Raw genomic sequence first — 16,027 nt, forward strand, 5'->3', positions numbered from 1 at the left:
CCTTCATTTCCCTATAAGTCCTCTATAACCGGAGGGAGGGCCGTTATGGTCCTTTCTTTTATAGTAAATGCGATGCCCACTGTATTAATCACGTAAACCTGGCTTATAGAGTCTCCATCATCCGAAGTTTAAACGCGTCTACACCATCAAGCGAGACAGCAAAGCGTGGCCGGAGGGAGCAGTTCACTGCCGACGAAGTACGAGGCCACCGCAATGCAGCGAAACAACGTTCACCCCCAAGCCCCCGACAACAACTCGGTGACAAGTATAAATGCTCTCGCATTTACACAAGATTTTTTTACACTGCTGACTACTAAATATGACTACAGTTTCTCCTCTACCCTCAATACCTTCCCCTAGTTTCAATTTCAGGGGGGAACCCCTGACGGCAATTAAAAATACACAGCCGGCCGGCTAACTTAAAGGCGGAGGCAGGGAGCGCGACAGGCTTTCCAGTTCGCGCCACTCCCACGATCGAAACTCGACACAATTAGTGTCCTCAGAAAACAGTTTTTGCGGCCCGCACGTCATGCCGTGAAGCAAGCAAGCCTACGCTAGTGCGCCACGAAGTTCAATTTCGACGCCGCGTTGACGGTCGACGCGCTCCACTACACTCCCGTTTCGGAAGCTTGGCGCGCTTGGCAAATTCAAGGCAGAACTGGAACAATATCGGCGGGAAAAATTTATTTTTTTTTAGGAAAGGAAATGGCGCGGTAATTCTCGCATCTCGGTGGACACCCGAACCGCGCCGTGAGGAAATGTGGGATTGAAAGAAGAAAGAGATGCCGTGGTGGACGCCTCCGGAGTAATTTTGACCACCTGGGGATTTTTAACATGCACCGACATCGCACAGCACGCGGGCGCCTTTCTGCGTTTCGCCTCCATCGAAACGCGGCCGCCGCGGCCGGCTTCGAACCCGGCAACTGCGGCTCAGTAGCCGAGCGCCCCTAACCTCTGAGCCACCGCGGCGGGTACTAACGGCGTGACTTAGACGATTTTGTTAGCCTGTGCAACTGGGACAGGCGGGCAGACTAGGGAAGGGACACACGAGGAAATGCCAGCCCCACTTCCCTTTTTCAGATGGCGGCGCCGCGGTGAATCGCGCGCTAATGCCAATTCGATCTCGGCCGCGGCGGGCGCGACGATGGTGGCGAAACAAGATGCCCGTGTTCTGTGCTATGTCAGTAGACGTTAAAGAATCCCAGGGGGTCGAAATTATTGCGGAGCCCGCCACCCTCCCTTGCTTCCTCCCTTTCCTCGCGGTGCGGATGCTGTGTCCGCCAAGAAGTGAGACAGTTACAGCGTTTTTACTTTCCGCAAAAGCTTCAAAACCAAGCACAAACAAGATGCGCTTCCCGTCGGCCGCGCTTTGTGTGCTTGTTGCGCGTATAGCAGTTTGGACTGATTTTTTTTCTTTTCCGAGCGAAGATGCATATTTTTCCTTTCTTACAGGCCAGTTACCATGTTAGGGATAGATAGCCAGTGCTAGTAAGTTTGTTATTTGCATTTGCTATTCTGTACAGCGTGGCGTTTTCTATATCTGCTCTGCAGGTCAGCGGCATTACACATTTTTTCCAGTTCTTTCATTCAGTTTTAAGTTCATGACAATGTTTTGTTAGGCGAGCTGCTTACTTTTTGCTGCGTGTTGTTGTGTAGTGGTTGTTTCGCTGGACAAAAGACCTGTCCTCTAATGTCCTGTTTTTCCATATAATCTTTTAATGCGAAAAAATAATGTGGCTCATCGGCAGCGAAACCCGGCGTTGTTGTCCAGATATGAAACGGTCCCAAAACTATATATAGGCCTATAGGGTGAAGGCCTTTAGGTAAAACGCGTTTACCCTAAAGGCCTAAATGCCTTTAGGGGGGAAGCCTTTAAGTTATAGGCCTTAGGGTCAAATATCTTTAGGGTAAGACCTTTAGAGTAAACGCCTTTGACAAGTCTTCACCTTTGACGGCTTTGACCTAAAGGTCTTCAACCTCAAGGCCTTTTTACCGTAAAGGTCTTCATCGAACAAGCCTTCCACCGAAAAGGCCTTTGAGGCATTAGCTACTAACTAGTCTTGAGTGCTGTCCGTAATTTTTTGGTCTAGTCAGCTTTTTCGGGCTTACTGCGCGTTGTGTTTCTGATGCCTCTGCTGCGGATCAAAATAACTTTTCAACAGTCCTGCTGCTACAACTTTGTCGTGGTTTCTCTTCTTGTTTGTTTTGGCGTCGTGAGCCATTCCCCGCAATTTTTTCCATCGCCACGAAGAGGCATATCCCCATTTTCTCAAAGTTCTCTGGGGACTTTGTGGTCATATATACTCAATTTCATTTTGATCTGCTGTACTGAGCTCGCTTGTATTTTTTAATTTTTGATGTCTAAGGGAGAGAGAGAGTTTTACGAAAAAAAAAAAGGCTATGGAACAGTCATTTAAGCTTCTTTTCTGAGGTTCGTGTGTTTCAGCACTGCAAAATGTTTGGCCAATGCCCCAAAGAGATTTTCCGAGCACTGATGAAGGTGGCGTGAATGATGCGTGCGTGCCAGACAGCAATAATGGTGGGAGGATCTGTGGCGGAAAAGCAAGGAAGCGTTAAGTGAGGGTCGGATTCGCTATAGCCTAAAGGTTTTCCCGATTTTTTTTTTTTCGGAAGTTTAAAAATTTGTTGAGCTTGGTGGTCCTCGCTGCTCCCTCGTTTCGAAGGAGTAGCGGTTCAAAGGCACTCTCGACTCGCATGTATCCGAAATCGAACGGACGCGCATTGATACTTATGCACGGAAGCTGCGTCCTTATCGTGCTTTGTTTTGTAATCGCACCGAACGGCTCAAATACAAGCCACTGCTGACCAGCCGACTTTCCTTTCGTTGCGAAAGAATGAAAGAGTTTGTCACAACTCCGGAGTTCCTGCATCGCACACACGCACGTACAACGCATGGGGTGTGTACCGTCTCCGTGCCATATGATAGGAGCTCAGTGAATCCCGCGACGCATTCGCAAAAATTCGGCAGAAGCGGAATTTCGGCGCTTCTCACAGCTGCGGCCGCTGTACCCTGGCGTGTCGGAGGAGGAAAAGGGTATGCAGAAAAATGTCAAAAAAAAAACGTAGCAGACACACAAAGTTTATTTTGGGAAAACACTGCGCACTTTGAAGAGAGGGAAAGGCGTGCTGTATATGATACAGTGCGGTCCATTGTTGGTTCCTTCATAGTGTCCGCGGTCTTACTCCGGCGGACTACGGCAGAGCCGATCCGGTAGCAATCGAGACACTCTAGTTCGACGACTTCGTTGATGGGCCAAGGCCGCACGGAACAGTGGGCTCGATTACCAAAAGTTAAACACAATTGCCCTGTATCCGGCAACGGCTCTGCAAATAATGCGAAAGCATTTTTTTTCACATATACATCGCTGAGAAATTCCGCTCTATGGGTGATGACCATTCTGTTGCGATTCTTGAAAAACTGAAAGATTACGAGGGTCATGCACGCGTTTATGTGCTACAGAGTAATCTCAACTTTATCTGGGATCTCAAAGGCGTTGCGTAAAGCTCGGTGTACCGGGCCTTTTCCTTGTTCAGCTTGGGCGGCGATGTGTGAGAGCACATCTCAGATTACATTAGGTCATGAAAGATGCGGTAAGTGTATATTTGCGTGTATATATATAAACGCAATTCGGTTGACACACAGTAGAAAAACAACAATTTTATTCTAACGTTTCGACCAGGGTCTGGCGTTCGTCAGAGTGAGGCCTTCGTCAGAGTCAGAGTGATCACTCCGACGAAGGCCAGACCCTGGTCGAAACGTTAGAATAAAATTGTTGTTTTTCTACCGTGTGTCAACCGAATACGTTTATGTTCGACCGGATCCATCCGATCTTCACCCTTTTCTTATATATATATATATATATATATATATATATATATATATATATATATATATATATATACAGGGTCTGTTCTGAAAGTAGTAGGACTCATTTTTTAAAATGAAATTTTTCCATGCGAGTGGTAAAAACGATTAGAATTTTTCAAAGTAGCACCCTTCCGCACCTACACGCTGCTGCTAATGAGTGTTCCAGTTTTCGTACGCCTCCAGGAACGCCTGGACCTGAATGCTGTTTAGCTCCCTCGTCACGGCCTGTTGAACCGCCTCTACCGATCCATGATGTTTCCCCTTGAGCGTCGATTTTATTTTCGGGAATAGAAAAAAGTCTGTCGGGGCCAAGTAAAGGCTGTATGGGGCCTGAGGCAGCGTTGCCGCCTTGTGCTGGGCAAAAAATTGGGGTCCTCATTCACATGATGAAGAAGATCCTGGCAGATCACTTTCCGGTTGGCCTTTTGCTCCTCTGCCGGTTGGCCTTTTGCTCCAACTTCGCGCACACTTTCTCATGGCTGTTTTCTGTCACGATCTCAAAAACTTGGGTTTGAGGAATGCTCAAGTCATCAGCAATCATTATGATACTCATCCTACAATCACTGTTCATTAAATATTTCACTCGCTACACATTTTCGTTGGACTTTCTGGTCGAAGAGCATCCGGAGCGGTCGTCGTCTTCCACTCTTTCCTTACCTTCTCCGAGCAGCTTGCGCCACTCAAAAAACACCTGGTCTACCCATGGCAGCGTCACCATAGGCCTCCTTAATCATGTCGTGAGTGTCTTTGCCCGTTTTACCAAGATTTACACAAAATTTGATCGCGTATAGCAGATTCGGTAAACGCTCCATGATTCTGCGTGACGAGACGTTTCGACAAGGGTTCACAGTACAAGCGACCTGCTCTCTTCAATGTCCGCGAGCCTCACTGGCGATTTTCCCCAGCATTCCCAATATCCCCCTTCAAAGATCCTGCATGCGCAGAGCGCCTGTCCGCCCATTCGCCCAGGAAAAAACCAGTCCTACTACTTTCAGAACAGACCCTGTGTGTATATATATATATATATATATATATATATATATATATATATATATATATATATATATATATATATATATATATATATATATATATATATATATATATATATATATATATATATATATGCGGGTGTCCCAGCTAACTTGGACCAAGATTTATAAAAAAAACTAAGTGTTCTTCAGAACTGAAATCGCGTGGATGTTGTTGAGGTTTATCTAAAGTAACTGAACCATTTTTTCGCTCCTCCTATTTGAATAATTAGTCGAGATAAATAAATTAACTTTTTAAATATAGCTTGAAACGTTCTGGCGTCAATAGGAAAGTTGTGGAGCTCCACAAATATCGTCCAACCCAGGCGCTTCCAACGAGATAGACCTAGCGTGGCCATTTTTATTCGGGAAAAACAAAAGCCCGCGGAGTTTAAAAAATACCACGTGACAGCGCGCTCCGCGCGCCCGGATGCGCCGCGATTACAGCGCTCTCATCCGTGCTTCGTAAGAAACATCACCCGCTTCGGGCATTTCGTGCTGCCCAAGACAGGGCTTCGCGATGTGCTTGGTTCCAAGATAAGCGCCTGTGGGTACGGGCGGCAATGGAAAGAAAGCGCGGCTCCTGTTTTTCAGCGCAATTCACACGACGTTATCAGGCTTGTTATATGCGTCTTTGCTTGTTGGGATCTTGCTCCCAAATTCAAACTCATGAGATTGTCATCGTTCCTCCGCATGCATTCTGCTAACGTGAGTGTGCAGTTATTGCCGCAGAAACGGGAGCCGCGCTTTCTTTTAACTCCTGCCCGAACCCAATGGCGCTTATCTTGGAACCAAACACATCGCGAAGCACTGTCTTGTACAGCACGAAAGGCCCGAAGCGGGTGTTGTTTCTTACAAAGCACGGATGAGAGCGCTGTAATCGCGGCGCATCCGGGCGCGCGGAGCGCGCTGTCACGTGGTATTTTTTAAACTCCGCGGGCTTTCGTTTTTCTCGAATAAAAACGGCCACGCTAAGTCTATCTCGTTGGAAGCGCCTGGGTTGGACGATATTTGTGGAGCTCCACAACTTTCCTATTGACGCCTGAACGTTTCAAGCTATATTTAAAAAGTTAATTTATTTATCTCGACTAATTATTCAAATAGGAGAAGGGAAAAAATGGTACTGTAACTTTAGATAAACCTCAACAACAACCACGCGATTTCAGTTCTGAAGAACGCTTAGTTTTTTTTATAAATCTTGGTCCAAGTTAGCTGGGACGCCCTGTATATACGAGGTCTGTTAGAAAAGTATCCGACTTTATTTTTTTTTACAAACACCTGATGGATTTGAAACAAGCACGCTTGCACCAGCCTACCTTGAACCTTCGTGCGCATGCACAAATTTTTTCTCGCCTGCCGATAGCGTCAGTCACTGGCATGCAGCGTTTGAGTGAGACAGTGCGCAGTGCTCTCGTCGGTTTTTCATTGCTAGGAAAATGGCGGAGCGACAGGAGCAGCGCTACTGCATCAAATTTTGCCAGAAACTAGGCGACAACCAAGTGGAAACCATTCGGAATATTCAGACGGCTTTCGGTGACAATACTATGAGCAGCACACAGATTAAGCAGTGATACAATTGATTTAAAGACGGCCGTACATCGGTGCAGAGAGAGCCACGCTCCGGTCGGCCATCAACATGCCGAAATGACCAGGTCATTGCCTAAGTGAATGCTGTGGTGACGCGGGACCGTCGTGTGACTATCCGAGAAATTGTGGAAGAGGTGGACATCACCAATTTTTCTGCACATTCCATTATCACCAAAAATTTGGCCATGGAGAAAGATGCGGCGAAATTCGCGCCGAAGCTGCGCACGGTGGAGCAAAAGCAGCTTCGTGTTGAAGTCTCAAGGATATGCTGGATTCCACAAACAGTGACCCCGACTTTACCAACACCATAATCGCTGGTCTTGGGTGTACAGGCACGACCCGGAAACCAAATCCCAGTCGTCACAATGGCAGAATTCCACGTCACCAAGACCAAAGAAGGCCCGCCAAGTGCGCAGCAATATCAGAGTGATGCTGACTGCTTTCTTTGACTCCCTCTGTGTGGCACACCACGCGTACGCACCCCACAAAGTAAACAGTGACCAAAAGAATACTACAGGGATGTCCTCCGTCGCCTGCGTGGTGCTGGGCGGATCAAGAGGCCGAAGTTGAGGTCAACAGGAAATTGGCGCATCCATCATGACAATGCTCCTGCACATTCCTCGCACTTGATTCAGACTTTTTTTGGCGAAAAACCAGACTCCTGTAGTTCAACAGACTCCTTACTCTCCTGATATGGCCCCCTGCGACTTCTAGCTGTTTCCCAAGGTCAAGAGGACATTGAAAGGAGCGAGATTTTAGACAAGAGAGGACATTATGGCTGCAACGACAGCTGAGCTAAACTCCATTCCGAAAGAGGTCTTTTCGGAATACTTCCAACAATGGCAGCACCGCTGGGAGATGTATATGGAGCCCCAAGGAGACTACTTTGAAGGTGATTAGGTTTACAACGCTCCAGTTATGCCAGTTTTTTTCCTTCGCCAAAAGGTCGGATACTTTTCTAACAGACCTCGTATATATATATCGGTTCGGTTCCCACCGGCGACATGTGGTTTTTCTTCTGCTTTTCTAATAAATTATCTTTAAGCGATAACATGTTCAGTAATATTCTCCATTGATCAACACCACAAAAGAAATAAATATAAAATAAAAAATCCCCTGTGTTCCTTGGTTTCTGTGTCTGTTGGCTTCTCGTATACGTACGTATACGTACCGCTCTGGACGGATATTTGAGCCACACCGTGAGAAGTGCTGCACTGACATCGCACAGTACACGGACCTCTGGAATTTCACCTCCATCGAAATTCGACCGCCGCGGCCGGGATCGAACCCGCGTCTTTCGGGTCAGCAGCGAAGCGCCATAACCGAGCCACCGCGCGGCGGCCAAGCGTGAAAAGATTTAGAATAATCAGTTAACAGAAAACGCCCCTCAAGGATAAGCGCAAGATATGCACTAATTTCCGCGTTGTGTCTTCAGCGCTGTGCTCTGAAAAGCTACGTTATTCTAGAAGGCGGATTTTCGGGTATATCAGGTGTAACCCCATTTTCGAAAGAAGTGGGGTGCAAAAATGGGGTAAAAGAAAACGAAGCGCCCTATGCATATGTCACGTATTCCATGCGGCGCAAGCACGATGCCGACAAGCCATGAAAACACTGGAAGCTACCTCGGTGTATGCTTTTGCATTTCAAATAAGCTGCCAGGAACTGTGTACAACTGCCTCTTGCGAGCACACCAGAAGTGATTTTTGTTTTTTTTGATTCGATTCTTTACTCTTGTGGTCGGATCCGTGCCTACCCTACCCGTCGATATTCTGTTGCATCATCGCCATCATCATGGAGCTTTCCTTCCTTGTCAGCATGCTTGTAAGAATGTTTTGCCTGAACGTGTGCGCGTGTGTGTGTGTGGTAGAGAGGGGAGACTGTGTGACCGACGTCAACAGCACATCGAGCTATCATTGCCGTCTCAGACGCCTTTAAGGTACTTAACAACGCTCTGCTTTGCCACTCCCTCCGACCTAGTACCGTGGCACAGAAGTCTGCCAGCGACTAGAAAAAAAAAAAAACGCGCTGCTTAACTGCTTTTCTCGAGTTCGCGAACGCAGCCCACGCTTCTGCATCGAAAAGGCGCACAGTTACAGAGGTGTCCGTGCGTACAGCTCTTTCCTCAGCTTTATACTGTCAACCATTTTTTACTGTCAGCCTCTATGAGTATTGGGGGAGGCGGCTGTAGACAGGCGACAATTGGCGCTCCGCTGTCATCACTCGGACCGGGTTCGCCAGCTCCGCGGTGCGTGTGCCGCTTTTTGACCGACCAGGTGAAGCACACTGCGCTGGCTAGTTTAAGAATCGTTTTTCTTTTTTTTTTTTGCAATTTATCGTGAGCGAGGAGCAATTTTGAGAGTTGTAAGTTTTGAAACTGCGAATCCGAAATATCTAGTACTGCGTAGTAAAAAAGATTTATTGCTTCGTTGTGGGATACAATACACTGTTGAGCCACCATTGGAAGGATAAAATGAAGGGGTTAGATTGCATATGCTTATACTGCGACAGAAGACGACTCGCTGCAGCAAGGGGTCACCACGAAGCTTCAGGCGAGTAATAGTTGACCGCTGCTCTGTAGTAAGGAATTATTGAAGGCTGCGTGCACGAGTGGCTCCGAAGTACCGACTGCTCTTCGAGGATCCAGGTGAAGCAGCCCCGTGTACCTCACTGATTACTAAACATGTTCTTGGCACACCCGCTGCAGAACAGTCGCAAGCCAGCAGCTGTACAGTGTCGGTCCCTCTGACCATGAAACAAACTCTACCCTCGAAGCTCGTCTGTTGTTCTGGTGATCCAATCAAGGTAGTCCTGCACCTTGACGTACACTCCAGGACGGTTAGGCAGGCCGCACTGCTCTCCCCAGCTGATGATGCCGAAGACTGCGTACCGACCTGTGGAAAGCGGAGCCGAGAGTGGCATGTAGAGCGAAAGTTCTCGGCAATTCTACAAGAGCTACGAGAAATCTGCGCTACTTGTCTAAGCCCTTCGATTTGACAGCTGTAGCAGGAGGCTATATTCGCCAGAAAGGCTCGAAGTGGCGCCATTCTTCCGAAGGGCTTCGCAAGAGCAACTTCAACGAACACGCAAGGATATGAAGGTGCTCAAAGCATACGAGGTCTGTTAGAAAAGTATCCGACTTTATTTTTTTTTGCGAACACCTGATGGATATGAAACAAGCGCGCTTGCATCAGGCGACCTTGAACCTTCGTGCGCATGCACGAATTTTTTCCCGCCTGCCGATAGCGTCAGTCGCTGGGAAGCAGCATTTGAGTGAGGCGGTGCGCAGTGCTCTCGTCGGTTTTTTATTGCAAGGAAAATGGCGGAGTGACAGGAGCAGCGCTACTGCATCAAATTTTGCCAGAAACGGGATGACAACCAAGTGGAAACTGTTCGGAATATTTAGTGCGGCTTTCGGTGAAGATGCTATGAGCAGCACACAAATTAAACAGTGGTACAATTGGTTTAAAGATGGCCGCACATCGGCGGAGACCGAGCCACGCTCCGGTCGGCCATCATCATGCCGAAATGACCAGGTCATTGCCGAAGTGAACGCTGTGGTGATGCGGGACCGTCGTGCGACTATCCGAGAAATTGCGGAAGAGGTGGACATCAGCAATTTTTCTGCACATTCCATTATCCCCGAAGATTTGGCCATGGAGAGAGTTGCGGCGAAATTCGTGCCGAAGCTGCTTGGCGGAGCAAAAGCAGCTTCGTGTTGAAGTCTCGCAGGACATGCTAGATTCCACAAACAGTGACCCCGACTTCATAAACACCATATTCACTGGTGACGAGTCTTGGGTGTACGGGTACGACCCGGAAACCAAATTCCAGTCGTCACAGTGGAAGCATTTCATGCCACCGAGACCAAAGAAGGCCCGCCAAGTGCGCAGCAATGTCAAAGTGATGCTGACAGCTTTCTTTGACTCCCTTTGTGTGGCACACCACGAGCACGCACCCTACAGGGTGAAACAATGATCAAAGAGTACTATAGGGACGTCTTCCGTCGCCTACGTGGTGCTGGTAGGCGCAAAAGACCGGAGATGAGGTCAACAGGAAATTGCCGCATCCATCACGACAATGCTCCTGCACATTCCTCGCACTTGATTCAGACTTTTTTTGGCGAAAAACCAGACTCCTGTAGTTCAACAGACTCCTTACTCTCCTGATATGGCCCCCTGCGACTTCTGGCTGTTTCCCAAGGTCAAGAGGACATTGAAAGGAGCGAGATTTTAGACAAGAGAGGACATTATGGCTGCAACGACAGCTGAGCTAAACTCCATTCCGAAAGAGGTCTTTTCGGAATACTTCCAACAATGGCAGCACCGCTGGGAGATGTATATGGAGCCCCAAGGAGACTACTTTGAAGGTGATTAGGTTTACAACGCTCCAGTTATGCCAGTTTTTTTTCTTCGGCCAAAGGTCGGATACTTTTCTAACAGACCTCGTATACCAAAAAAGTGACCTCAATAGTACGCAGTCAGTAGCTGTGTACTTGCAGGCTCCAAAATGCCCCACCTCAAATCAGCCTGGGGAAGACCTGTCTTCGTCGAGGATACACCAAGAAGTCCTGGACGGAGGCGACTAAAGAGTTCTGAGGGCGGCGCCTTCGGATCACAAAAGGGGCTTGGTCTGCGTGTTTTGAGCTGAGCAATACGAACACCGATCTTTGCGGGCCCCCCGGCACTTAGCGAAGCAAGAATCAGCGTGGTTTTTGTGCTCCCGCTCACCGGTGGTAGATCTGCAGATGAGCGGCCCCCCGCTGTCTCCATGGCAGGCGTCCATGCCGCCCTGTGCGTGGCCCGCGCAGAACATGCCGCGGTGTATTCTCTTTCCGTACACCCAGGGCTGCTCGCATTGGCCCGCGTGGTACAGGGGCACTGCAGCTGTCTGAAGCACTGCCGAGCCTGATGGTGTGAAGGAGGACAATGTGCGGTTGGCGTTAAAGTTGAATCGGGCGCTCGAGCAATGAACATGGGGGGAGGGGGGGGGGGGGAAGAAATGCGATATTGCACAGTAGCTGATGGTTTTCTGGTTTTTAAATGGACACACAGTTTCAGATGAAAAATTTATTTTACAGCATCAGCTTTGAATACATCTTACTCCGGTTTGACGGCGTAGGTGGTCCCCAAATAAACAGACCCGCCTCCCCTCTCCCAGACAGATTTGTCGAGTGCTCGAGGATTCTTGAAATCGAAAGAATCAGTCAAGAACATCACACAAACACTCAAACATTCCCTACTGCCCACAAATTAAACCCGGTTTCTGAAATTCCTCCCTTCCGTTCTCCCGCGGTACCTAACGCGGAATTTTAGCGTTGCGGACTCGTAACCGTGCTCAGAGTTTTGTAGCGAAAGCTACAGTAGGCTAGCAGAAGCGCATGTCGCGGTGCCTGCCAAAGGCCACTACCGCGCATGCGCCGTTACCAAGGCAACTAGTGCCATGGCGCCGCAGCCGCTGCGCCACACTGCGCATGCACAGAGTCGCACCACGCAGCTGAGATATAAGCCGTAAGCGATGCGCTCGCTCCTCAGACTTACACCATGGAAGGAAAGCGGCCTTGCTCGTCACGACAGCAGTGCAGGCTGCGTGAAATTGAGTGTTCCTATCCAGAAGTCGTCGCATGGTACAAGGCCGGCAGACAGCGTGAAAACGAGGCGAGAAAGGCTAAGCGGGCGGTTGAGACGCCCGAAGAACGAGAGGAACGTCTCTCGCGAAGAGACGCCGCCAAGCTGCCGAACGACAACGACGGCGTGTCGCTTCCGAAACGTCAGTAGACGAAACTGCTTTCGCTACGTATATCCTGGCATAGCTGAACTAAGCGACTGCCATTTTTTTTTTTGTTCAGAAAAGCATCAGATTTTCAGGTAATACGCCTACCCAGAAGATACATGAGGTATATAATACTAATAGAATTGCTAGATGGGCAAGTTGGTAACAATGAACGAATGAACAAATAAATAAATAAATTAAACTTAATTTCCATAAACGAAGGGGACTAGAGGATCATGCTGAAGCACTGCGCACAACAAAACACACACAAACGAATGAAGAAGCAACGCACAAAAGCAGAAGCAACTATAGCGCTTATTCGACAATGCAGATAGAATTTACAGATAACAACAAACAAAGAAAAAGAAGTCGTTGATAAAAGAAAAAAATGGTTATCGGCCAGCCTTCGATTTCCTTGAATTATGAGGAAGTGAAGTTATTGGAGTAACATTTGTCTTTTGCGTCTTTCTGTGTCTGGCATGCACGCTCTCTTTTCATTCTGTATACTGTTCTCTATAAACTCCATCTGCATTGTGTAACAAACTTTAGTTTTTTCTGCCCTTTTGTGTTGCTTCTTCGTTGTTCTCCGTGTATCTGGTAAGTAGTGCGCAGTGTTTGAGCATGGGTAACAATAACAATTAATGAACTTATGAGAAAGACAAAAGAGGGGTTATGAGGAGTAGTGTAAGCGCGCTAACCTGTGTAGCCCTTAATTTAAGTGTAAAGTTTCAAAAATTTTCCGCGCATCTATTTTAGGAGTCGGTAACCTTCGGCAGTGTATATAGCCATTACGCAGGCGCACAGCTTGCAGGAAACCTTTTAGCAACCCTCCTCGTCCCTGCGCCAAGGTAGTTAAGGTAGATTAGCTAGGATAGCTAAGATAGCCAAGATAGATTTGCTAGCGAAAACGCTAGCAAATCCTGCCGCCGCGGCGCAAAAACGTGTTTTCAGTCGTCGCGGCGTTGAGCGGCGATACGCGCTTTTCAGTCGCTTGCATGTGAACCAGCCTTAATAAAAGTTAAGCTTAGACAACATCTGTATGCAGCACGAAGACTGGGAGCCGCGCACCAATTTTAAGGTGGTGCAGCAGAGCTTATAACAGCCGGGCTGTTGGAGTGACTGAACGGGTGTCAAGGGCACCCATATGGAGCTGGAGGAGGCGGCAGAGAATAATGGGGAGTGGCGAAGTTTGGAAATCCGCCCCATCTATGAGGCCCAATTATTTGCTTACGTGGTTGCCGGCGTTGAGATGAAAAGGTCTTTCCCCAGCCGGCAATGATGCAGTAGCTGCCGCCAATGTAGGTGTCTTGCTTTGTTGGTAGGCACGCGGGCTTGACGAATTCGTTGAATAGTATCCTGTGCGTTTCCGTGGTCCGAATTTTCAGCACGCAGATGTCGTTGTAGAATGTGTCTGGTCCATTTGGCACGTTTTAGTTGATTCCAGGGAGCATTTTACAAAAAAAAGGAGAGAGAGAGAAAGTCAGTGCATGGTTATAGGACAGATGTTCAACATTTGCTCCGCAGTGAGTGTTGAGAGCTAAACAGTAAGGGTTAAGAAAATCTTAGGCCGAATAGATTATCACCCCTTCCATCAAATATGAACTTTTTGTTTCTACCTTTGTTTAAGTTTAAAATCGCCGACGCCCTGCTGCTTTTGAGTCACACACTTGGAGGAATTTTAATGCGCTAGCGTTACTGGCCGCGGTGAGCGATTTCAGCGATCTGTGTGTGGTCCTCCTGCGTCACACAAACAGAAGAAATTGACGAAAAAAACTACCACATGTCGGATTCGTACCCAGGAGTTTCTCGTGGGAAGCGAGTACAGAACCCCATAGCCACTACGAGTTTTTTTTTTTTTTTTACGTTCTGCAGATGTACACAAGTTAAACATAGTCTGTACGGCAAGGCAGCGACAGTGGCGGCGGAACTTTCCATGACGTCAACCTGGGTGGCGTGAGCGAACAGAAGATGGACGACGTATACAAACTCCGCCTCCGATGACGTCATGGAAAGCTACCGCGCGCTCACCCAGTTGCATCGGCCTGGTGGACCAGGCAAAATGGGCAATGCATTGGCATGTCTTAACATCACCACAACTAAATTTGAACCGGGCCCCGACCCGAAATTTCACCTTGACTTGAAATTCAGAAGAGTGGCGGATCGCGGCTAGTTGGAGCACGTTTGACATTTTTCGAAAGCGCTAAAACAGCACGGACAACGAAGGAACAGACAGGAACGAGCGCTCGTCCCTGTCTGTTCCTTTTTTGTCGAAGTTGTTTTAGCGCTTTCGAAAAATTGACTTGAAAACAACAAAAGAAGAATAATGCGGTGTGAACAAGACGGTGGGGGCAGTGGTGGCAGTGATTTGGCAGTAGTTGAGTAAATAAAAGAGTGTTTGCAATGGCCAACAAAAGGTGTTTGCAGTGGTTTGAAAAATAGCCAAGCAGTCGTTAGTGTGGTCAACTGCTTGCTAGCGCATGCATACCTAGCTCTTGCAGAGCATGGCCTGTCTTTTTTTTTCTTCCGTGTTGATTAAAACGGCACTTTGCTAAATACCTAACACATTCACTCACTACTGCGAGTGGTCGGAGACTGTAGAAGCAAGAAATGCGACTTGTCCGTAGGAGCTGCTAGCATCTACAAACCCCTTACGTCGCGTGGTGCGCACGGACCATGCCAAGTTGCTCACCTGGATTGAAATTCTCGTGCAAGCGCAAGGCCTCCACTTCGAATTCCAGCTCGTATGGATCGGGTGTGTATAGCTTGTACTGTCCGACGCGTACGACCAGCTGTGCCACATTTGGTGAGAACCTGTCGCGCGAAAAAACGACAGAAACGATAAACGAAAGGGGTGTCGGAACTTACGGCAACGAAACGGCCACTGCACGCTGCCGCCGGGGACACCGTCGCTAACTTTCTGACTCGCTCAAGGACCCTCCGTGCTGCAATTTGTTTAGAATTGCGGCTTTGTTCCTATTTCTAAAAATTAATGGCGGGCTTCCCTGAAACAGCTGGTATAATTAGTCATGGAAGATATGTGTTCATATATGAATTCGGATATTTTATGCTGTTGCAGAGAAACACGTCTGATATGTCTTGCCTACCCCATACTGCCGGCTATCGCTTCGTTTTCTTTTGTTTGTTGTTTGTCATGTAGCATACTTTAGAGTGTTCTATACCGCCTGCATTTTAAAGACATTTCTGGATCTGCGAAGAAAGAGCAGCGTCCAGATGTCGATTCTTTTGCGGTTTAAAGGGACGCTAAGGGCAGCTTCATACGGCGTTTATTTGCTTCCAGAAAGTGGAATCCAAAGTTTCTAGACCTTGGTTTAATGCGTTTTGTGCGAATTGAAAATGCGCCGTCAGTGAAGCCGTTTTTTTTTTTTCAGTCATTCGCGCATCAATACAGAAATCCTGATGGATGTAGTTTTGACGATTTTTGTTGTGATTGGTTTGGTTTATGGGGTTCAACGTCCCAAAGCGACTCAGGCTATGAGAGACGCCGTAGTGAGGGGCTCCGGAAATTCCGACCACCTGGGGTTCTTTAACGTGCACTGACATCGCACAGTACACGGGCCTCTAGAATTTCTCCTCCAAAGAAATTCCAGCTGCCGCGGCCGGGATCGAACCCGCGTCTTTCGGGGCCGAGCACCATAACCACTGAGCCACCGCGGCGGCCTTTTGTTGGGATTAATGCCGTCGTCTCAGCTGACTACCTGCACCACTGGTCAAGGCCATTTACTGAAATCAA

At 48.0% G+C, this 16,027-nt stretch overlaps 1 protein-coding gene across 1 annotated transcript in view; it reads right to left on the bottom strand.

The window, feature by feature from the left end:
- Positions 1 to 8,927: 8,927 nt before the first annotated feature.
- The window catches only part of LOC149357693 (neurotrypsin-like), a 34,117-nt gene continuing 27,017 nt past the window's right edge, over positions 8,928 to 16,027 (bottom strand). The window contains exons 22-25 of the mRNA XM_089576653.1: positions 14,966 to 15,087; positions 13,508 to 13,687; positions 11,235 to 11,411; positions 8,928 to 9,398 (exon numbers count right to left, since the gene is read on the bottom strand). Coding sequence (XP_089432779.1) covers positions 9,268 to 9,398; positions 11,235 to 11,411; positions 13,508 to 13,687; positions 14,966 to 15,087 — 610 coding nt within the window. The 3' untranslated portion in view covers positions 8,928 to 9,267. The remainder of the gene's footprint in view (positions 9,399 to 11,234; positions 11,412 to 13,507; positions 13,688 to 14,965; positions 15,088 to 16,027) is intronic.

Source organism: Amblyomma mixtum, chromosome 3 (assembly GCF_055824585.1).
Source record: "Amblyomma mixtum isolate Tamu chromosome 3, ASM5582458v1, whole genome shotgun sequence".
Taxonomy (NCBI): domain Eukaryota; kingdom Metazoa; phylum Arthropoda; class Arachnida; order Ixodida; family Ixodidae; genus Amblyomma; species Amblyomma mixtum.